The 27,345-nt window shown below is 20.9% G+C and overlaps 1 protein-coding gene across 2 annotated transcripts in view; it reads right to left on the minus strand.

The window, feature by feature from the left end:
• Positions 1 to 27,345, minus strand: part of LOC108003950 (sonic hedgehog protein) — a 157,455-nt gene that overhangs the window by 127,518 nt on the left and 2,592 nt on the right. The window contains exons 2-4 of one of the 2 annotated variants that reach the window (XM_062083308.1): positions 22,571 to 23,689; positions 21,983 to 22,096; positions 21,376 to 21,908 (exon numbers count right to left, since the gene is read on the minus strand). In XM_062083308.1, coding sequence (XP_061939292.1) covers positions 21,376 to 21,759 — 384 coding nt within the window. In that variant the 5' untranslated portion in view covers positions 21,760 to 21,908; positions 21,983 to 22,096; positions 22,571 to 23,689. Of the gene's footprint in view, positions 1 to 21,375; positions 21,909 to 21,982; positions 23,690 to 27,345 lie in introns of both variants that reach the window. The other variant, XM_062083307.1, reaches the window with a different exon arrangement.

Below are 27,345 nucleotides of genomic sequence, written 5' to 3' on the forward strand. Positions count from 1 at the left end.
CGTTTGTAATAAAGTAAAAAATAAATAAATAAATTATAGTTAATAAATTTTAATAATTAAAAATAGTTGTATATAATATCTTGTATATTTTTGCAATATCTAGAATTTTATGCATAATTTATCAACATCTTAAACAACTTCAATAAAATATTGCCCATGTTAACTATATTTCACATAATTGTTTGTTTTTTGCTCAAATCTGTTCATATACATATACATTCATATAATTTTACTACCAATTTAAAGAATTTCTCTATTCTGACCACATTTTACTGTTTTATTAGATTCTTTTAATTCATTACTATCATATAATATTTGAAATATGCTCTAAAGAACCTATTAAAACACTCGTATAACATACTCGAATAACATCATTACATGTTTAAACACAGCTTTTACATATTTAAAAAAAATAAATTCCAATGCTGATAATCAATACATGAACAATTAACTTATTATCGGTTAACCGACACAATTAACAAGTATCGTCAATGTATATTGAATTTCGATTTAATTATCCTTTTCTTTCATTTATTATTGGAAGTCTTCTTTATACTATAAAACTTATAAAACCACGTTGTAAGAAGATTGATTTCAACGACAAACCGATCAATATGTCGTGAAATCGAGAAATGTTCGGAAGTATTACATTACTATTAAGTATGTGAAACATAGTTTTAATATTAAAATTATTAATATTTTCTTTATTAAACATATAGTTTTGAACAATCGTTAATTGATATTAATCCAAATGTATATTTTTACATAAAAAATTAGTAAAACAATGGTATGACGAAAATATATTTTATAATTATCAAATTATAAATATTTTTAATTTGTAATTTTTGCACAATTTTGTATATTTATATTTATATTTAAAAACATATATAACAATATATTATATATTTAAATAGTATAAAATATATGAATTACATAAAGAATACAAAATAAAAATATTTAAAATTAAATATTTGAAATATATAAATATAAAAAAATATATTTTTAATTTATATTTTTGTATTTATTTTTTATATATATTATATTTATATAAAATATCTATTTTTGTCAAATTAATTTCTAATCTATTCATAAACTCTTGTATCATATTTATGTAATATGTCAATAATAATACAAATAGCTGATTAATTTTGATTATAATAAATAAATAATTTTGATATAAACTTTAAATCATGTTTTTACAATATTGAGTATTAATTCCGTATTAGATATAAATTTATATTTTGAATTCTAATAGTTTAATATTATTATCCCAATATTACGATAATATCAAAATTATAAAAAAAGTTTTTCAAAAATAGAATATGAATAATTAATTGAAAAAAATTTTAATTTTTTGAAAAAAAGAAAAAGAAAAAGAAAAAAAGAAGCTTTCAAATTTTTGAAAAAACTTTGTAAAATTACCAATTTCGTGAATTTAAAAAGACTTTGTTCATTTTCATTTATTATTTTATTTTATTTAGAAATTAATTAAATTTCTTACAGTATTTTTATAGTATTCTTTAATAGAAGATAAACTATAAATATAAATATAAATATAAAAATATGAAATATAAATAAAATCAACTATAAAAATAAATCATAACATAAATTAACATTTTATAAGGATTATTTTTCGATTTATCAAAAAAAGAAAAATTAAAAAATTATCAGATATTTAAGTAATTATAAAGTTAAAGTTTGAAAGATGTATCGATAATAATCTATTTGAGATAAATACAATTGATGATTAATTTGCGTGAATTCTTTCATCTTTTCTTATGATTAGTTTTGAATAATTATTAAAGCGGTACTAATAGAAATAGTTATAACAGAAATTTAATGATATAAGAGCATGAATTTATTAATGATATAATAATAATAAATAAATAAAAGAAAGAAAGGAAAAGAAAAAGAGTTTCGAATTCGAAATAAGTTTTCATGAATCCAAAAATTAATTTCGATTCATCTATAATTATTAATACTAATAAAAGATTCGTAAATGGAAAGAAAAAGAGAAATAAAAGAAGAGGGGAAAAAAGAGCAACACGGTCATTAGGTTTATTTGCTGTAATTGGGGGAGCTTTAACGCGCCAAACCAAACACCGGTTATGGTCGCCATAAACCTACCCACAATCACTTAGAGCCGGTGCGCGGTACGCGTTTTTTCCCCTATTTTATTCTGCGCGAGCAGCACTCCTAGTGCTATAATCACGAGGATAAGCAATGACGAGGAACAAGACGAAATGAAGAAACGAGAACTCAGCAATTTACCCACCTCCTGCGTGCTTCCTCTCGTCCTTTCTTGTGTTCTGTTCTTGCCATGTTTCTCGTTACTTCTACACACAGTTCGCGTTTTGATGGATGAAAGAAAAATTTTAATCCTTATACTTGGATACATATATTATCTTTTAACTTAACATAAAATTAAGAATTTATTGTTTCTAGTAATGAACATAATATCAGTCTTTCTTTATTTCATAATCAAGTATTTATTCGAAGATTCATAACATATTAAAAAAATAAAAAATTCAAAATTGATATACGCTATTAATATATGTATCATATCAATATATGATAATATTAATCTAAAGTAATAATATCAAAATAATGTCAAAAATATCGAAATTATTCAAACCAATATTGAATTTTTGAATATTTAGTAAATAGAAATCAAAAAGAATCAAATTTTAAGATTATGTTTATTATATTATATTATGTTTACTGATATCAAATGTGAAAAACAAAAATATATAGAATGTAATAAAATGTAATAAATATATAGAATAATATGTAGAATGAAAACTTATTACACTAGTATTTTCAAAAAAGTAAGAAATGTAAATTGCTAACATGTCGATATCAATTCTTTTTAAGATATAATTTAATGATTTGCTTCTTTTGATAACTAAAGAATCATATGTACTTGTAATGCTATGACTCTTTATTATTAACATAAGAATCAATAAATATTGCTTGAAAAGCAAAATTTCAATTTATTAGTGCTTTCTCTCATCATTTCTTGTGTCCTGTTCTTGCCATGTTTCTCATTATTTCACATACACTTCGCATTAGACTGATGAAAGAGAAAGTTTTAAGTAGTTTTATAGCGCGATCAAATTTGAACAATGAACAATGAACAATGAAACAATGATGAAAATTGTTTGAATCTACAAGAAGCGTAATCAAACTGGATCCAAATGAACTATTTAAACTTAAATTATTGAAATAAAATTTTTATTTCATTTATAATTATTAAAAATAAGTAATCTATTATTTTAGGATATTGATCATTTCTGTTATTTTATAATAAGAACAAAAAACTTAAACCTTTTTTTTCTTATATTTAGAAGAAAATGACATCTTTTATTAATTAAACAACATATATTCATTTATTGTAAACGAAAAATATAACTATTTTTTTGCACTTTAACTTGCAAGAAGCAATTTCAAATTCGTTAAAAATTGAAATAAAGATTTATCGATTCTATAATTAATAAATTATTAAATATATATAAGTGTATATAAATATATATTATATAAGAAATAATTTTTCAATTAATGCTTTTTTTTTTAATGTTGTCAAAACATTAAACAATTTTATATTCTTTACAATTTTTTCAAAATTTTTACAATTTAAAATTTAAAAATTTTAATATTTTAAAATTTTCCACAAAATTTCATCAAAAAATATTTGATAGAAAAAGCCATAAACAAATATTATCACGAAATATTATCAAGAGATACTCGAATTACTGCTTGAGACGATAAATTCGATAAACAAACAAGAAATCGACATTATTCGTCATATTTAAATTTGTCGATTTATTTTATTTTGCTAATTAACTGAATACCATCATTTTATGATTGAATTTTTTAGAAAATTTTAAAAAGTATATTTTCCTCTGATATTCATGTTCACAAAATACGACATTAATGACTGCTCAACAACTCATGGATCTGTTCATTCGGAGACATCGATGCCTGGAAAACATGCTTCGACCTGCCACTAACTGTTCGTTCATTCGCTAATCATAATCCCATCAATCGACGCAATCATTAGAGTGAAAACGGAACAAATTCGATAATTATGGAATTTAACTTTTTACTAATTTACTATTTTATTATAGTTTTGTTTTTAAATGATTTTATTTTATCATTAAAACAATAAGGAAAAATCAATCCGAGGTAATATATATATTTTTTAAAGTGCTTCAAAAATATTTAAAAAATGCTATTTTAATTAATTTTCAAAATTTTTATTTAATAATTTATGATATAGTAAAACAATGATTATTAAAATAATTATTAAAATTTATAATTATTAAAAAGAAAAATTCTTTCGGGTATAATTAAGAAAAAATCTGTGAAAAAAATTTTATAAATATATATTAAAAAAATGAGAAATTAATTTATATTATTGAATGTAAAAAATGCTTTAGTGATAAACAATTTCTACAAAAACATGCTATGTTGTAAATAAAGCTAGGAGTATTTATAATAAATTCATTCTAAATTTCACAATTGAGAAAATTTTTACGAAAACAAAAAGGAAATAATTGAAAATTTAATATATGAATATCGCATTATGAATATTCAGATTGATTTATGTTCAATTAAATATTTTTATAGAATTCGTTGGCTAACATTGACTTAAAGAAAATAACTTAAATATTAACACACTTTTGAACATAAAACAATGAAAATTATACAACATTATAAAAGAGAATGTAGAATTAAAAATGTATTATAAAAAATAATATTTCTGTAATGTTCAGATATGCCAGTTTATATATATATTCATTTTATGTTTGAATAATCCAAAAATAAAAAATAATTGACATTCAGATATATGTTTTGTTTAGAAAAAATAATATTTATTATATAAAAATAATTTTGGATGAAGAATTTCAAATTTGAAATAGATTAAAGAAAATTATAATTTCGTAGATAATTGAATTTAAATACTTATATTGAATATTATTTTATACATACAATTTTAAAATATCTAAATTTATAAATTTATAAATCTAAATTTATAATATGGAAAAAATATTATAATTATTATAATAAAAATAATAATTAAAAAATATATTTAAAAAATATTTTTAAATGAAAAATAAAAAATTTATATTTCAAAAAGAAATGTTAAACATTAACTTTGAAAGATTAGAATAAAATTTTTTTTACTTTAAGAAAATAATTATTTATACGATTTCGATGTTTCATTCTTTATCAAACAAAAAAGCAATTTTTTTTTATAAATTGAATGTTGACTCGTACAAAAATTATTCAAATTATTAAAATTATTCAACATGTTAACCAGAATTATTATATCAGAAATGAGATCAAATAAATGAGATCAAATAAAAAAGCTTTAAATTTAAATCCTTTATCTAATCTAAATCTATTTTAGAAAATAGACAATTCTATATTCGAATTTGTATAAGAAAGTTTGAATTTTTATAAGTATTTTAAAAATTAAAAAGAATAATTCGCAGATAGATACGTCATCTTTATAAATTTTACCAGAAATTTTATTTCATTTTTCGAATTATTCTTTGTAATTAATTTTTTTTTATAAACTTTTTTCTAATTATATTAATTTATAATTTTTCTGTTTAAAATAGAGATTGTAATCTAATTTTTTATCAAATATATCAAAGTTTTAATCTGAAATATATATACAAATATGTATTATAATATGATGTATGCAATTATTATAATATTTTAATTTTTTTTCTTTAAGTATTAATAATCGTAGTTAACTTAATTAATAATTAATAATAAATTAATAGTTAATTTTTAAATTCTATATTTTGAATAAATACATAATAAGCAACAAATTTAATATATTAAAATACATTGTTTGATAAAATAAAAAATTAAAAGATAATTATATAATTATTTAAGTTAAATTATAAAATTAAATTATTATTTAATATTTAAAATTAACCTTTTGAATATTTTTATAATTAAGTAATTATAATGCAAGTTTGAAATTGAAATATTATATTTAAATAATTAAATTAAAAATATATAGTAAAATAAATATTTTATAAATATAAGAAAAAAAAAGAAATAAATGAAATATAATATTTAAGAACTTTTACACATATTGATTTATATAATATTATAATGAAGAAAAAAGTTTATAAATAATTAAAATATTCATATATTGTTACTTGTGATATAAAGTTTGAATTGCAATAAATTTAATATATAATATTTTCTAATATTTTACTTCGTATTCTTCTTTGTTCTTATTATATAACAGACTTTCACTCATCTATTTTATATTAATAACACATTAATTAAGATAAAATTATATATAATATTTGATTTACATAAACTCATCAAATGATATTTCAGTTGCATAAACTGCTTTTCAATAAATATGAGTTTAAATAAAAAATATATTGTCATAACTTAGATAGATTGTGGTAACAGATTAAGAAGTAATAAATTATTCATTGAATAAAAATATGAGCAATAATAATATTAAGTAGAAATTGATTTATAATTTAATATTAAAATTTAAAATTAACTAATGTTGAACTGAAGCATAATATTAATTTATATATGAATGGAAACGCAATTATTTATATAATTAATATAATTAATAATTATAAATTTATTTAAATAAAATATTTGCAAATAAATGTTACTAATATAATCAATTAATAACTAATTAATTTGTTTTGATTTTAAAGTTCAATTATATTCGTTAAAAATACATTAGCTTTTAATCCTTTATAAAAGGAAAATTTTAATATTATAATTTATAAATATATATAATATAATAAATTATATTATATCTATTTATATTTTAGAATTTAATTTTCTCATTTATATTACACTAAAATATTTATATTAATTAATTATTTAATTACCAAATGACATAAAAATCATGAAACAAAAAAAAAAATAATCTAATAGTTAGAAGAATAATAGAAGAATAATATAAATCTAAGAAAAATATTGAAATAATCTATTGAAATTTTATTCAAATTTGTTCATTTGTTAATCTTCTTATCATTAATTTCTAAAGAATAATTTTAATTTGATTAATCAAACTTTTACTGAATAAAATATCTAATTGACAAACAACTCTATAATATTATATCTAACAAGAAATATTATTTCAATTCAATCATTAAAAATTAGTTAAAAAATTATCATTGAAATATTTATAAAATATTCCGGATTTTTCATACAAATTTTACTATTTTTATAAACAAGAATAAGATTAAATCTTACATAATAAAAATTTTAAAAATACTTTATTAAAGTTATATAAAGGTTATATAAGTTATATAAAAAATACAAACAGTTTAAAAACATGATAGTACTATTTTAATTAGTTTAATATAGAACGAGATAGAAGACATGTAATGTTTAATATAAATATCAATATTAAATATGAATATAAATGAATTAGTTTCTCATGAAATATTATATATAATTAATCATAATATACATGCAAAGAAGTTAGATGAAATAGCAAAATAAAGTAGCAAGTAAAATCAAATCGAATACAATAAAAATCTATTCATGAATTCTAAGAAGAACAAACAATTTATATTGGTTCATATGATAGAAATTCACTATTACTATTTTTAACTTTCGTTTAAATAATTCGTTTAAATAATCAAAATCCAGATAAATAAATTCATATATTTAGTACATTTTTGTAAATATATAGTGCGTTAATTTATTATGTTATATGTTTGTTTTCGTTTATAATAAATATTCATAACAAATAAAATTTTATTGTAATATTTGTTTCTATAACAAACAAAACTAATAAAATTTTAAAATGAAAATATAAATATTTATATTTACAATATTTACATTTCATTTTTGATGTAATATTTTAAATCATTTATGGATTTTTTTATGACAGTTTATTCTTTCCTAGTTTTATTCATAGAATTGATAAAGTATATCAATTAGAAAAAATGTCAAATGGAAAAAAATGGAATATATGTGAATATTCTTAATTTGATTTATTTTTCAATATCGACTTTTATTTTCTTTATGACAGACTTGAAATAATATTTGAATGAGTGAAATCGGGAATTCCACGGACAATTCGGCGCCAGTTCAATGTTCATCGTGCCGATAAAATTTTGAGATTTGAATTTTGTAAAGAAATGTAGTAAATAGGTAATCTGATAGATAAAATTGCAAAAATGTAAAACAAGTACTGGAAAAATGAAATATTTCTATAAACAAATAGATTTATTTGAAGATTTTTTGCATTTATTTATATCTATTTATATTTATAAATCATGGAAAAATATTATTTATTATTTATATTTGATGTAAATACAATATTATGTTTATTAAATTTAATTAAAATATAATAAGCGTCAAAGATGATTATAATTTTTCACATCTTATTTTTTAAACATTGGAACTAAAAAAAATTTTTTATAAATATTTTATAAATTAGATCTATCTAATTTTATTATCTGTAATATATTTTTTGTTTTCGATGATTAAATAATTCTTATGCGAACACATATTTTTCATATTACATAAACGATATAAATGAATATATTATGAAAAATATATATATATTTTTTTGATAAATATTAATTTTATTTATATAATAATTAAATATTATATAATTACAAATAAGTTAATATATATAATATATATAAATTAACGTATTTTGAATAAAAACTTCTATATAATATTGAAAACTGAAAAAATTTAAAATAATTTATCTATAAAAGTAGCAAGAGAATATCTAATATCTATAATATGTTTTGTAGAACTTAATTTCTTTTTCAATTCAATTTTTTTATAATAAATTTTTGCAACAAACACTTATCAAAAAAAATAATTTATCAAAAATATCTTTAAAAAATATGAAAAACTGTTATATAATATTATAACTTTAAATAAATCTACGTTGATATTAACATTTTGCAAGTACTACATACTTTATATATTTTGAATAATATAACATATTTTTTGACATTTGGTTGAATATTTAAATATTTATTTGTTTTAATTATATAAAAATTCGTAAACTATTAATAATATTAAAAAATGATAGGATAATTAGAATTGAATAGAATTGAATGAATTTGATGTATATTCTAATATAATTTTTTCATAGATTAATGAATAAATATCATATAAAGATAATGATTTTAATTTTAAATGGAGTCATAATAATTTTTAATGCATTAATCAATGCAATTATTATTTTTTAGAAAAATTTTTTAAAAAAATTAACTTCTATCGAAAAATCATTGTTTTAAGAAATAAACTTAAGTTTAAATTTTAAAAATTGACATACAAATTGATATAAAAACAAAGAAAATATGAACAGATATTATTGTTTCCTTCATGTAATAAGTTTCAGAAAATTCAAATTAAAATTCAAATTATTTTCTAAAAAATTATAATCAATAACGATTTTTCAACATACAATTCAATATTTTTAATAATACTTTTTTATACTTTTTTATAGAAGATAATAATGCATCGATTAATGCATTCAAGAACATATGATTTAAAAAATAAAATTTAATTATTACATCTACTTACAAAAAAAATTATTAATATCATGTTTTTTATACTTCATATGTATATGTGTATTCTTCTTGAAATAATTAAAACATATTTATCTGAATCATTTTTCGATATTATCAAATGACATATTAAATTATACAAATTGTATATTAAATTTAAATGGATTCCTTTATATAATTATATTTATTTAATTTCAATTTTCATATATTTTAAAAAATTTTATAAAATTAATAACTTCAATATTTGAATAAGTTGATAATATATTTATTTAAATTGCTACTATTTGAAAAAATTATACATAATATATAAATTTATTTCAACTATTCAGATTGAAAAAAGTATTTATTTATATGAGCAAGTATTAAAGTATACATTTAAAATATTATATCTCTATGTAAATATTATTTGAAAAAAAAATTTATTTATAAAATACATAATTAAAAGAAACAAAAATATTTATTCCTATTTATTTATTTGAAAAATCTATTTTCTTAGTAGACAACGACCAAACGATGAGGATGGTTTACGATGGTTTACGAGCGGAAACCAGCGTAGCGCCGTGCCGTCTTTTGTTCGCCGCACCACGAAACGTGGGACTTACAAATTGGAATACAACAGGCTCGGAGTTAGGAGAATCGTTTCACGCTTCGCGGGGGCGCCAAGTGGAAGGCAAACATCGATAAAAACTGCATGAATAAAGTACTAATGGAACCAGCATGGATCGGGAAGAAAAAGATTAGAATGGATTGCGGAGTGGAACAGGTGGCGATTGGAGATGAATTCTTGTTTTCTGATTTATTCTTTCAGATTAATTTCATGAGAAATTAATATATAGAAATTTTCATAGAGGAAATAGTATATGAGATAGAATATGTATCAGAAGAAGTAAAATGTGTATCAGATAGAGTAAATATGAGACAAAATTTTAATTTTTTAATTTTCATTTATAATAGTCAGATTATTGACAATAATAAAAACTCAAATAAACGATAATTATCAGTTTGGTGATAAATGTTCTTTTAAAAAGATATTCACATTTATGAATGTTTATATCAATATTTAATAATGTTGATATAATAATTATATCGTCGCTATATTATTGCGAAATCAATCCTACTAATATGATTAAGACTAAGAAATAAAGATAAATGTATTTTCATTTTAAATAAATGTTTTATTTTATGAAAATAAAAAAATTAATCAAAAATTAATAAAAATTTTTCAACAAATCTAAACCAGATCTATCAAAGAATTATTTTATCGATTTTGATAGCTTATAAAAATTTGAAATATATTGAAAACGTTATTTTGAATTACTTTTTCTTTATATAGGGTTAAATAATATATCAAGTTAAAAGTAATTTCTTATAAGAAAAAAATATAAAATAAAATTTTTTGTTCGTTTCATTTTCAAAAAAATCGTGATTATACATATGTAGTCACGAAATCTTATAAACGATATCTTAAATTTTGCTTTTGTCAAAAATTAATTTTTGAATAAAATAAAATTAATTCTATATTTTTTGGTTATTTTTACATGGACAATAAGCTTTTATTGATAATTTATCTGTATTCAATAAATTTATATAACATAAAAAATTTTAAAACTCCATTTTTTCCATTTTTAAAGAATTGCAATTGGAAAAATATCTCGGATGAAAAAATTTTATTTTATTTTTTTTATTTTTTTTTTTTACAAGGAATCATCTTGTATCTTATTTCTATCTATATCTGATAATTGTTAAATATCTGATAATTGTTAAATATATTATTACTAATATTTAGATATACAGTCGCAAAATTAAGTGGACATTACGTTCATATTAGAAAATTCAGATAATGAATTTGCAAGTGATGAAAATAAATTTGAATTTTTCAATATTAGAATATTTTTCGGAATATAGAACATATGTACGTAATATATAAAATCATAAAATCAATTCCTATAACGATTTATATATTTGTTTGTATTAGTGAATGTGATTACTTACTTTTATGTGCTACTAGTACTATATTAATACTATATATTTTAGACTGTGAATAAAATTAAGTGAACACGTAGAAAGTTTCGTATTAACAAAAAAATAATATAAACAAACGTTGAAATTACCTCCCAAATATTGGGTCGACAGTATTTGTAAAATCTTCGTATTTTTATTATTATTAAATTTTAATATTATTAAATAAACATGTTTAATAGAAAATAAAAAGTTTGTGATCAGTCAGAAATTGTCTTTAATTGTCTCTGATTGCAAAAATAATCAAAGTTATCATTATATTGCTCAAAAATATAATGTTTCTATGAGTACTATTCATAAAATTTATAAAAAATATTTAGAACATGATAATAATGTTAATAATTTATGCGGTCGAGGATAGAAACATAACACAAGTGCGTATGAAGATAGAAGAATTATCTTGACATAATCCAAAGATAACATCACGAAATATCATTGAACAGCTACAATTAAATATATCTTCAAAAACTAGTAAAAAAGTAAACTATAAAATTAGAAGAAAAAAGTTTAAAGAATTGTATAGCTAGACACAAATTATATATTACTAAAATACAAAAGAAGAAAACGTTTCAATTTCAAAAATTATATAAATAAGCCACTATCATTCTGGAAACAATATTTTATAATTTGGAATGACAAGACTAAATTTGAATTATTAAATAAGAAAAAAAAGGGCACAAATATGAAGAAAATCAAATGAATTCTTAAAAAAGTAATATGTTTTATCAACTATCAAGTATGAGGGGGGATCATAATGCTATGGGCTTGTTTTTTATAGTATGGAGTCGAAAATATAATATCTATAGATAACATTATGAATGTAAATAAATACATTGATATCCTGAATGAAAATTTAAAAGAATTTTAAAAATAAGTCTCAATGAAAAATGAATGTTACAACGAGATAGCGATCTAAAACATACTACTACGAAAACAAGACAATTTTTTCAAAACTGCAAAATAAAGGTCTCCACTTTTGTGGACATTAATCCAATAAAAAATTTGTATATGCAGACATTTTTTTTTAGAAAAATGTATTAATAAACAAATATTTTTTAAAGAATTGCAATTGAAAATTCAACAGATTGACAAAATATTTAGAAAAACTTGTTGAAAGCATATCACGACGATTAGACGATTATAAAAATCAAAGAAAAAAATATCAAATACTAATTATTGACACTTTATATAAAGTATCCATTCAATTTTGTTTATATGCAATTTTGTATGGTTTTATATAAATATATAAATTATATAAATTATAATACATTTTTTTCGTTATAGTTAAATTTTAATGTGTATTTAAATTTTAATTTGCATCTTGTGTTTTATATTTTGTTAACTTAAGCGTTTAATAAAATTTAGATGAGTTCAAATGAATTAATTTTTTGTTGCTTACTAATCTATGTGCATTTAATTTTAATTTAATTTTAATTTATATAGAACTTGAAAATAAAATATAAAATAATGTTTCGGCAATTAATATTACGATAACAAAAATTACAATAACATTATTAGCACATATATTTATTAAATGTAACTGATTTTTGTAATAATAATCAGTTAATTTAATTTCCTTTAAATTATTTTGTATTAATCGATCATTAGTGATTTGCAAAATTGTATACTTTTTGATATTAATTTAAGTTAAATTTAAGTATATAAAAAATCTTTATATAAAAAATTATATAATAAAAATTATTATAATATACTAATATTTTTAGTATTATAGATTTTTATTATATAGATTTAGTAATTATAAATTAATATAATATAACTTATATAAATTATATAACTTGATATAAATATAATTATTTTTTTATTTACTATTTTTTTTTAATTTAAGTTGATGTTAGAAATTTAGATATTAAGAATATTTTTATACATATCTTTAAAATATAAATACATATAAGAAAAAATTGTTTTATGTAATATTCATCTTAACAATATATTTCATTGAAATTATTAAAATATCTTATTTTTCATAATTATCAAACAGAAAATTTTAATTTTCTATCTCAATGATATTTCTATTATTATTAACGTTTTTCTTAACGTTTTTCTTAACGTTTATTAACGTTTTTCTTAATAAGTATTTTTTTATTTTCGTAATTATAAAAAATTATTGTGTATATATATTTGAGTAATAAATTGTAATAAACAGATACAATGGAAAATCAATAAAATAGATTTCAATCATTTACATAAATACTTAAAACAAATTTGAAAAAAAAAGAAAGTTTTAAAAAACTGAAATTTAAAAATTGTTTATTACAGATCCATTATGATTATGCAAAATGTAATTATTAAAAAATAAAATTACAGAGGAATAAAAAGAGAGAGAGAGAGAGAGAGAGAGAGAGATCAAATTATGATTATTTTGTTGTGTTTGGCAATTATATCAAAATATATCATTAAAAAATATTTATTAATACTTAAATGCACGTTTCATCGTTATACATATTTAATTTCTTTAAAAAGATTTCTCAAATTTCTATTTGTTCAATTTTATTTTGATTTGAAAAAAGTAAAAAACTCACAAATTGTACGATTCACAATATTTATATTTATCCATATTTTTTATTATATTTTTCAATAATTTATTTATAATTATTCTGAGATCATCTAAATCAAAAATAAGAATTTATATAAGAATGTATATAACTAATATAAATCTACGAAATGTATTTCTTAAATTTTCATTAAATATTAAAAAATAAATTTTATTATTTTCTTTGTTTATATTATTTCAATAGTAATTTCTTTTTTTTACACATATAATAGATAAATTAATCCCTCTAATTTCTCAAAAAAAAAAAAAGGGAAAAGAAAGAAACTTAAGTTTAAACTTTCGTTTGATTCAATTTTTAAAAAGCTATTTTGTTTTAGAGAATGTGCCAATATTTTTTGAAATCAATATATATATTAAAATGACACTTAATCAAAACCAAAGAGACAGAAGAACGCGTCTACTACGAAAACTCAGATTGATGTGAAATCCTAGGATGTAATTCGAGTTTCAAGTATCGATCTTCGTGTGTATGTGAAACGTATTCAAGAGCGATCGAGGCACTCTTATCGGGTGTATAGCATTTCGCGTGAATCACTTGGCGACGTTTAACGACATGCAGTAGCTAATTTGTCATACGGCCGCGGAGCACGGTGACACGCGTTGAAGTAATAACACGCGTTGCTGCAGTTAACGCGCTCGTCATCCTGTACTTTAAACGAGAAACGCAATCAATCTCCTTGAGGAATCGAGGATTCTTGATATTCCATGCACATTTCAATATTCTAATTTCATCGAAATCTCTTGTCGTAAAATATGTTGAAGAAAAGAGGAAATAATTGAAAATTAATTTTGAATGTTCTAATTGAATAATAATAGATTCATGATATTTAATATTAATGAATTTATAATAATTTAGTAAAAATTTAATAAATTTATATTAAATAAATAATAATAAAAATAATTTTGTATTAATAAAATGTTTTTAATGTATATAAAAACTGTTTATAATTTTCAAATGTTGTTTGATTACTTATTAGCACTTTAAAAGATTAATTTTCAATAATAAAGAATCCATTGAAATCAATTATTATATACTACAATTAAATTATATTATATATATTGAATAAGATTATAGAATATAGAATGAAAAAATTGAAACTATAAATTGTTATTATCTTTTAATATCAAAAAAAAATTTTTTTTAATTTTGCAAATTTAAATTGTTGCTGCAGATAGTTTCTATAAAATTGATTTAATCAATTTTATTTTGAATTTTTTCATCCAAAATTAGATGATTTTACATAGAAAAATTATTTGTTGAAAATGAAGCTTAAATTATGAAAAAATATTTATAAAATATGTATAATAATATTAATATCTATAATATTAATATCTATTATAAATATAATATATAATAATATTAATTTTAAATAATTTACGAACAAAAAATTATTGGTAAAATTTAAATTCTGATATTTTAATGATAATTCTAATATTGAATTTTACTACGAATTTTTATTAACCATCAATATTAGAAAACGTGAAAAAAGGTGAAAAAAAATTTCTTTCTTATATTTCATGTCATTGTATAATTTGCTATAAAATATTGATTACATTGAAAAATTATGATTTGTTTATTTGTAAATTTATATTCACGATTTAATAATTTAATGGAATGTTAAGTTCCAAGTTATTTATAAATTATTGGAGTGGAATAAATCCATTAAAGTAAAATTGTGAGAATTACTGTTCAAATAAGAATGATTGCCTTTAATGAGGCAGTTTTTATGAAGAATACTGCGATTAAATAGCAATTTATGATTCTTATATCATTCATTCAATATTTCAGTAATGTAGAAATTTTAAATATTTGCATTTAATACTTATATACGTATAATGTTATATATAATTTGAATTTAATGATCAATTTTTTTATCAAATTTATAATTTTCAATTTATTGAAATGAAGATTTGAAATTGAAGATTTATCCGAATATAATTGAAAAGTTTTTTCTAGAAAAAGAGCCATTAAATTTCTAATTCTTTTTTTGATAAATTCAATTTACTTAATCATTTAATTAATCATATATATATTTATAAAATCTATTATATTTTTAATTATACATTATTTATTATATTATTTATATACTATTTATTATTTATAATTATATATTATATATTATATATTTAATATATATATATATATATATATTATATTTATATCATATTATATTTCTATACATATTTATAGGATTCCTATTGTACCAAATTAAAAAAAAATTAGAATGTAATTTATTATTCCATATTTCCTTTTTTTTTCAGAAAAATTTTGATCTATAATTGTTTTTTATTGCAAAACAAAGAATTATAATTTTTTGTTTTTCAAAAAAATAATTTTTCATCACTAATCCTTCCTATTAATATATTATCTATATAAAATAATGTTCAAATAATATATTATATCTTTTTATTAAAATCATGAAATATGAATATCTATTTTTAAAACAATATGAATATCTACTAAAATCTAAATATCTATTTTTAAACCAATAAAAAAAAACAAAATTAATAATTTATATATTTGTTCCTTTATTTTTTATGAATACCTTTAGATTACAAATCTCACATAAAACTTCTTAATTTATATTTAAAATAAACTCTACATGTAATGTAATGTAATGTAATCGAAATTAATCAACGCTTCATTTAACTTTTAATTATTGCTAATAAATTATGAAAAAATATAAAATTATTTCAAAACAAATATAATATTGCATAACGAAATTACAAGATCAATTATTTTTATTGTTTTATTACAAAATGTCAATCAATTCCCAAAAAAACAATATAATCTCTTAATGATAAAACAAACGTAATCATTACTGAATTTCCGATTTTTGAAGCATGTTTGTTCGGAAATCCATTCTTACATTCTTAAGGGGCATTATACTCTCCCAATGATCTGAACCAAGCTGCCATATATCATTCCTTTGAATAACCAAATTTCTCAAAGCGAAACGCGTAAACTATTCTCGCGTGAATCAGCTAACTATTATCGGAATCGAAACGTAAAGGTCACTGACTGCACTTCTTCTTTCTAAAATCCTCTAGGAAACGAACAAAACTTTCCTATTAGAATGAAGGAAAACATACAAACAAAATGTTTGTTTGCTATTTATGATTTTTATAATGAACAAAAGTTATCATAATATTTAAATTGTTCAAATTTAAATTTAGAGAAAAAAATTTTTGAGATGTTATAAATCAATAAACATTAGTATTATCTTGATTTTTTATAAATTTTTATAAATTTTTTAGTTTAATAATTTAATTAATAACATAGTAATTTAATTTTTTATTTTAACAAATAATATTTTTTTCTATATATAAATTTGGATGAAAAAATTAAAGAAAATTATCATTTCGTAAAATTAATTTATATTTTATTGAAAACATTTACATGTTCATTTTAAAAAAAAAATAATAAATTTATGAAATTCCATACATGATTATGGAAGAAGACTTGTAATTGGTAAAATATAATAATGATAAGAATTAAAAAATTAATAATGTATATAGAAAATATTTAAAAAAAAATTGAAACTTCTAATCTGTTTAATAAAGTAATAATAACTTAATTAGTGAAAAGCTAAATTCACTAATAAAAATATTTGCATATATCGAATGTAATAAATTTCTATTTATTTAATTGATTTTATCTACTAATGTACAGTATTAATATAAAATTTATATAATCTGCAATATTAATGATTGCGATTTTGCTATTTTTTAATTTATCACTTATTTTGCATTAAATAAATAAAATATCAATCAAATCAAAATAAATTTCCAAATCTTTAAGTATTATAACTAATTAATATCAAAAAATTTTGCTTTTACGAGTACAAAAAATTTGAAACTCAGAAATATAAATAGATTCCATAAAAATATGACTGTGATATACCAAAATTACATTAAAAATAGCCTTGATCTAAAAGAAATAAAATTTAATAATTCTATGAGACAGAAAACACCAAATCATATTTGAATTGTAATCTATGAAATAGATTAATCTAAATTAAAAAAATAAAATATAATTTATATATCTAATAAAATTTGTGTTTTAATATATTAAAAAACAATCAATAATAGTATTGATTGATGAACAATAATAATAGTAATTGAAGAATTTTTATGTATAGATAAATCAAATTATATAGATAAACCAAATATGTATAATATATGTCATTTATTTATTATTTAAAATTATTTATTTATTATATATGCTAAACTATTTTGTAATATAGTCATAGTGAAATTCTTCTACGAAATTTAGAATTTGTTTATTTTCCAACATTATAAAATATAATATATTATTAAATCTATTATAAATATATTATTAAATATAACATTCATTAAATTATTTATAATACATTAATTATATATATTAAATATTAAATATAATATTTAAATATCATGCAAGTAAAATTAATATAAGAAAAAAATATATATATTTACATAAAAATCTGCAGTTTATCAACAATATACTTATCAACAATATTACAAGACAATATATGGAACAATAATTTCTTGTATACGACGGTATAAAAAGGTATTTTTTTATATTAAAATACTCATTATATTTAATAAAAATAAAATTTTTAAATTTTAAAATTAATAAAAACATAAATTTCATGTATTTAATATATAATATATAATATAATATAAATATAATATATAATATAAATATAATAAAATATAATATAATATATAATATAATATACATAATCTTGGACATTAAATTAATTAATGGGACATTAAATTAATTTTTAATTTTTGCAAAATTAAAAATGTTGCAAAAATATTCAAACACTTCACTGAATATATCTAATCTACTGTGATTTAATCGTTCCAATTTCACTATTCCAACATTGCGATGTTTATTTCCGCCATTATTTAATGTATTGTTTATTATATTCAATAAATAAAATTTATATTTGTATTAATTATATTTCATTATATTTATATTATATTTATATATTAATTGAACATTTTATAATTCATTATATTCATTATATTTATATATTAATTATATTTCAATGTAAAAAGAAACGATCACCTTAATAAAAGTATTATATAATAATACTTTATATATATAACATATATAACATTATAAAATAATAAATTATAAGAACAAAAAAAAATAAAAAAAATTATATAAATAAATAAAAAAATAAATTATATAAATATAAAGGATAGTAATATCTCACATAATATGCTGTCTAAATATTAATATGAGTCAGTATGTGGAAAAACTGTGCGAGTTTAAAAGAAGCGCCGCTGATCTTAGTCGTCAAAACACGCAACGAAATCGGTAGATCGATGGGAATCGACAATACTAAAACTGAAATAGCTCGTCGCGATGATTCACCGACGGGCTCCTTCAAGGACGACAATCTTTATCGTGATCTGACATACGACACATATTATCGGCAATCACTACGGCGAATACACCCTCAACGAGAAATGACGAATTCCTCGAGTCGGTTATCGAATTATCACCAGAGTTTGCTGTTCATTTCTTTCATTAAATAAGTGACCATGAAATACAGTAATTCATGCTTAACTTATAAGATCGAATCCACGGTGCGTTAGATAGAAACATAATAGATGGCCGATTTAATTTAATATTAATGATTTGATAATAATAACTTGATAACATTTATTTTACATTGATTAATTATTTCTTTGTGGAAAAATGAAAAAAATAATAATCGAAATATAAAAACTTTGTCACGTTTATCAGATACTATATATATTATATTGATATTATATTGATATTTTATTTATCTATTTTTAATTTTATATAGAAATTTGATATTTTTAATATTCAGTACTAAATTATTATATTATAATGCAAGTTTTTATTTTATTAAATTTTATATAAAACTATTTAAATAAAATTTTTTTTTATTAGGATTATTATTTTCTAATACTTTCTATAATGAAAATAAATTATATTATTTCATTTGAATGATATTTTCAGCAAATATTTTCCATATTTTAAAAAAATTGAAGTTTAATTTAGAAATATAATTAATAATTTGATTTTTATGCGTTTTATAATTTTTAAAATATTAATCGATTATCTAATACATGAAGAGAATGATAATTGAACTTTTATTTTAAATGTTATGTGAACCAGATCTTAATTAAAAGTGGATCAAGTAAAAATGAAAAAATAGGCGATTTTTTAGATAATGCTGAGAAGTTTCTTGTTAAACATGCAAAATTATTTTAATTAAGTATGAATTGATTTAATTATATTTTGAAGTAAATCAATTTTAGGAGAAAATATTCTTTTTAATGTTTTTCAAATTTTTAATGAATTATTATTTAATATATACTAGATTGTATCTATTAAATATTGTTCATAATAATTAATTTCTAATATTTTTGAAAATTTAATTTAATAATAAAATATATAACAAACAACAAAATATATATATATAATATTTTTTTAAACTTTTTTAAATTTTTGTAATATACATTAATATGTATCTTTTATTATTAGATTGTTGATGATTATTTTTTAACAATCAATATTATAGTTATTTTTATTTTTTAAAACGAAGACAAATTATATATAAAACGAACACCTTTTATTATAATACAATGAAATTTAAACTCATATATATAAAAATCGTAATAAAATTCAATGTCAATTCATGATTTCTTTCAATAAAATTTAAGAATTTATTTTATAATAAGACGCTTTATAAAACACTAATTGTAATCTATAAGCTTCAAATTTTAAATTAACGTCATTTTATTACTATCTAACAATTTCAATTAGTAATTTCGAATATTATTCTATAATTTATATAAATGATATTAAGTATAAAAATAGAAAATAATTTTTTTAAATGCCTAATAAGAAAATAGATTTCAACCATGGAATATTCTACATGATATTTTAATTATTTTCTCGAGAACAGTCACTGATATCAATATTTGTCACAGATAATCCAACAACCAACAACGTACGTATTCGTACAATCAGAGTCAATTTTGGAAAGAAGCTCTTAAGCTCCGATGAACTATAGACGGTACCGATTAACCATCAGAACGCGTGAGAACACGATTATTCACTGCAACTCATGAGCTTCGTTTTTCAAATGCGTAATAGTATACTCGAGCAAAAGGTATAACTTTTCGAAACTATATAAAACATAAAACTACAAGAAACACGCGTGACAAATAAGCATATTAATCAATGTTTGGACGTTCGTTCACCTGTGTCATCAGTCGATCCGCTCCGGTACCCTCCTCGTCCTTGAAGATGATGTCGGCGTTGTAGTTAGGCACGAGATCTCTGAATCTGGAATCGTGCCTGGAAACACGTCCCTCGCTGAGTCCACTAGCCGGCAGCGTATTCTCGCTAACATTAGGCACATGTTGCTTGAACACCAAAGGCGTAAGTTTCCTCAGACCTGGACGTCGTCCGCCACCCCTGCCTGGTCCACAAGCCAGGACGAGGGCACCGTTGTCCAGTATCGGTAACCAGAGGCCGAGTATCAATAAGAACACCTGGAGCAGCGAGGGTGTCGCGCCTCGCCTCCTAACCGTGCAGTGATGGCTCGCCTGAAGGCCGCGACGACGATGATGATGGTGCACCATAATCACGTGGCTCTGCCTCGAGGATGACCCTGTTCGGTCACTGGTTCCTCGTGCACCTCTTTCACGAACACTTGGATGAGTACCACCGAGTTCTCGCCACCACCACCGCCGCCGGCGATCCTCCTCCTCCACAACTGAACAACGAAGACCTAAACAACGACGGTGAAAACGACAGGTTTGACGAGGAACTGCCGGTTTTTCTTTTCCTCCTCTTGCCACTGACCTCACTCACGCTTAACCATAACCAGGGCATCACACACCCCCCCTGCACGCACTCTTATCACCGTTGTGATCGTCGTAGCTGCGTCTAATCACCACCCGCGAGATCCAAAATAATCTGAAAAATTTTTAATCGAATAATAGCAAAATTTATCCGATACCGAAACGTTGTCACTTTTAACGAGAGTCTCCTTTGGAGGGAGATTCTCTTTCACTGTTCGGCTTTTTTTTCTTTTTATCCTTTCCTTTTTTTGGTAATCGCGTATCCGCAATTTCGTTATTGACAATAATAATACGTGTATGAGTTTTAAACGTCTCGCGAGATCGAAAATAGAGCGTTCCTCTATTGTTTATCTTTCTGAATCGTTTTCATCATATGTTACAGACCTATGGGAACCATCACCGTAATACTTCGACATTGAAAATCGAAAATAGTCCGATCGCGTATTCCAGAATCGAAACCGCGCGCAATCGATCCAATCGATAACGATAATAACGGCGACAATAAGATCGTGGAATTGTGTAATTCGAATATTACGATTATTATTAACCGCTTTGCGCGAATATGTACACCCGAATTGATCCGACTCACTTGATCGAACTCGATATCCGAGCACCAGTCCGGAAGCTCTGTGGCGCACGTTTTCCGGACGAGCTGGTGGTGGGAAATGCGGGATGGGTTTCGGTGAGTACCCTGCGTTCTTCCTTCGCCCTGGTCTCCTGGGCACCAGGGTGCCCCTCTTCCTGCCCCCACCAACCCGGCCAACGGCCGGCCAGACCGCTGCCGCTGATTCCAGCTAGCTGCTGGCCCCCGTGGGGCTCTCACGGCCTCCGAGACGTGGTGGTGGACGATTCTGTTCCCCACTACTTCAGGCCCTTCTACTGCGCTGCATAGTGACATCACCGGGCCCCTCGACACTCCATTGGTCGGGGCGGGGCATGCGCGAGGTGAACGAAGACAGATGCACCGCGGTAAACAGAGATAGAACCGAAGGGACAGAGATCGATAGAACAGAGAGTGGACGAGAAGGGAGAGGATGAGAGCTCTTTTCAGAGCTTTCTCCTCGTTCGATTTGGTTTGATCGGCGCAGCTTATCTTTTCTCTCGAATCTTTCCGTTTCTTCGGCTTCTTTGCCACGAGCAGCCTCTTTGTCTTTCTTCTTTTTACGTGGAAGATTCTCCCTTTCCCTTCTGCCGCGATAGTCGCGTTCGATTGATCCTTCCTTTTCGTCCTTTTCGTTGTCGTCGTTGTCGTTGCAACAACGTTTTACCTTGTTACTCGCCTCTCCTTTCTTCTCGAAAAGATTTCCCCGTGCGTTGCTCACCACACCATCGCCTTCTTCTTGTTCTTCTTCTTCTTCTTATTCTTCTTGAGTTTACAGAAGGACTTTATGCTCCAAAAAAATACCGCGGCATTGTGCCAAGATTCTCAATGACTGTATCTCTCTATCCCCATTAAACAATGTGCACCTCGAAATAAGGTGAGCCGACCTTCACTTTTTTGCCACTCATCAATTTTGTTCTTCTTTATGATTTTCGTCGTTTCGAAGATTTTCTCTCACCTCCTTTCTCCTTTCTCCGTCACTTACTCGATTACCGCTTTTGTCGCATTCCTACGCCGTGTCAGCAGATTCCCAGGGCTTTATTAAAGCAATTCTCGAATCCTTTTAATCCATGGTGATGCGTTTGATTCTCCGTCCATTTCTCCGATCTTCAAAGATCAAGATTAAGATAAATTATCTTTTTTATTTCGAGACGAAATTCGGATGCCGTTATTATGGATTGAATGCATCGAAATACGGTATACACATTCGATTCGAACATTGCCAAGAAGTATCATTGATTTTATAAGCACTATAATCATCGGTCGCTGAACACTGGTAATCGCTTGCAAATTTATTCACGTAAAATCGCAACCATAAGATTAGTCAACCATGTTGTTTTAATAATCCGACAGTGTCGGGTCATTTTCAATCTTTTTAACATTATAAAATATTATATTATAAATTCAAACATTATAAAATAAAATTTTAGATCTTATTATTTTTAAATTGTATAGATATATACAATAAATTGTATAGATATATTTGAAAAATATTCATTTTTATATATATTATATTTGCAAATTACAATTGGCCCGACATCAACAAGGAATTGTTAATTTTATTTTTAAAAATAATGAAGTTTGATAATTTTGAGAAAATGATTTTTTAAAATTATTTTATTTTAGTTTATTTTATTTGAGATTTCTTGAGAATTTAAAATTCGAAAATTTTTTTCTTAAACATTAAGAATTAAAATTTTAATTATAATAATGAATTTTAGAATTCTGATTTTTAAGATTTTTCAAACTTAAATTGAATTCGATCAATAAACAAACATTTGTTTAGTTTATCAAAGTTACTTTTAATTTGTATTTTTATATTTGATTTTATTTTTTTTTTTTTCTATATAAAAATATAGTCGCAATAAGTTGAATCATAAGTTGAATCAATTAAGATAAAATTTTATTGAATAAAAATTAAAATAGCTTATTATTAATAAAAATGAATAAAAATAATAAGTATTATACAACATTTTAGTATGGTAATTATTCTTTTGGATTTAAATCTTTCAAATGAAAATAATAAAAATAATAAAAAGTTTCAATATTTGAAAATTTGATATTTTTTAATTTTAAAGAATGTTGAGATTTAGAATATATTTTTATATATTTCATTTATAGATTTCATTTCATCAATATATTTCTTATAAATTTCTTGTAAATTTATAAAAATTTTAGCTTTTAAAATTTTCATCTATATAGATCTATCTATGTAGATTTAAAAAAATCATAAATCTAACTTAGTTTATCATTATTAATATCATTATTTGATATTAATTATTATCAATTTATCAACTGTAAATCCAGAATTTTATTATAAAAATCTATAGCTAAAATCTTATAAATTAAATGCTATGATTTTTCAATATATATAAAAGAATAAATTAAATAATTTTTAAAATTATTGTTAATATTTAATATTTAATGATATTAAATTATATTAATCATAAATGTAAACAAGATTAAATAATTCAGTAATTTTTAATAGAATATATTATATTAATATATTAATTATATTAATTATATTAATATTATATTATATTTAACATTGAGATATTAGAATAAGTAAAAACTTAGAAATTATTCGAAACTTAAAAATTTCAATTTTTCAAACTTCAAAGTTTTTTGCTAATTTTATGATTGGAAATTATTGAAATTTGAGGGAAAAAATATTAATTTAATTTTTATTTAAAAAATTTCTTTATCAAAAAAATGAGTATTAATACTATATCACTAATTCATTTATATTTATTTATAATATATATTTATTATATTTTCTATTTTTTTTCTTTAATTTATAGAATTTTAGAAATTAAAATTTATTTAAAGAGATAGATGAATTTATTATAAATTTATAAATAGATAGATAAATTTATTAAATAGATAGATTTTCTATTGAATAAAAGAAAAATAAATTTTCTAAATTCCGAAAGTTTTGAAAAATCTTATAAAATTTTAAATTCTAATCTAAAAAATATATTTTCATTCATCTCTAGTTTTATTTAATCTTAATTGATTTAAAAAAAAGTATAATTTGATTTTTTAAACATGAAACAAAAATTGTAATTGTAAAAAGTAATTTTAGAAAAATTGGAAAATAAATGATAAAATTTACAATGTCGAATATTTGTAGGCAATACGAGTAACTGAACGTTTGCCATGCATTTGTACTTTATACAATGTAACACTTTCTTAAGGCCAACTTTTCTTTCAAATATTTCTAAAATATGCATACTTGTCATAGCATCGGCAGACGAGATTCCAACAATCGCAGGAGATTTAACGGTGTCTTTAAACTTCTTTTCTTAATGTTTTTATACCTAATTTGAATCTTGAAAGAAATTGACATTTGTTTTAAAAATATATTGAAAATATATTGAAATTAAATTAAGTTTATTGTTCATGCAAATATTTTAGGAAATTAAAAAATATAAAACTATTTTTAAATGTTAAGTGAAATATGTAGAAGAGCAAACTTAAAATTTTTATCTTTAAATCATATTTTTTATTATTTCAAATATTTTATTATAATTTTTATTAATAAGATATATTTTTTAAATTTTTTTAAAGTTAATTAAAAAGTTAACTTTAAAGTTTACTATCATATTTTATGAGTAAAAATAAAGAAGAAAAAAAAACAAAAACAATTATTGTATAAAATGTTATAAAAAAATATTTTTTATTATATTAAAATATTTTAACAAAAAAAAAATAATAATGAATTAATTTCTTATATTATATTATATTATATTATTATAATATATATAAATCAATTTTTTTTCATTCTTATATAGATATAATAATTTCAATACAATAGATATATAATTTCAATACAAAGCGTATTAATTATCTAGTGATTTAAGCAAATAAATATAATGTTTACATAAAGGTATTGACAACGTATTTTTATCTTATATCAAACAATAAATCAAACAATAATCAATAAATCATTTATTGTCATATTTTGTATTTTATAATTTTTATATAAGAAAAAATTTTATGTAATATTTTTTTTCTTGTTTTTATTTTCTAAATATGTTATTGGACTTTTATAGAAATATTTGACACTATATAGGTATTTATAGATATTTTTTAAATTCTGCATGATAAAATTATAAATAATATAAAAATAATAATATGGTGAATAACGGAGAGAAATAAAATGAAAATAGAAATAAAATAAACGAAGTTAATAATTAAATTAAAACAATAATTGTAAATATGAATTAATAAATAAAAACTTGCTTTTTATAATATATATTTGAATCTTATACGGTAATTTAAACAAGTTTAATTAATATACAAATATTGAAAATATTTAAAAAAAAATTCAATTAAAATTAAAATTGAAAATTTAAAAAATTGAAAATAAGGAACGTTATATAATACGTTATTATTGATATTCATTTCAAGAAATGCAATTTTGCTTGTTATTTAATCATTTTTCTATTTTATATATAGCCATAAAAATAAAAAAAATAATCGAATAATTTAATAAAACTTATTTTAGTAAAAAAATTATTATTTATCAATTAAAATAAAATGAATTCAAATTTATTAATTATAATATAATTCTAATAAAATTACTATTCATCTATTTTGAAACTATTTTAAAATATCAAAATAAACTGTCAAAGAGTTATTATATTTTTAATTAAATTAAAATATTTATTAATTAGATTCGTACATTATAATGTCATTTAATGATAAATAATTTAAATACTTATTATTATCATATTATTAAATATTATTATATCTTTTAT

Source organism: Apis cerana, linkage group LG12 (assembly GCF_029169275.1).
Source record: "Apis cerana isolate GH-2021 linkage group LG12, AcerK_1.0, whole genome shotgun sequence".
Taxonomy (NCBI): Eukaryota; Metazoa; Arthropoda; class Insecta; order Hymenoptera; family Apidae; genus Apis; species Apis cerana.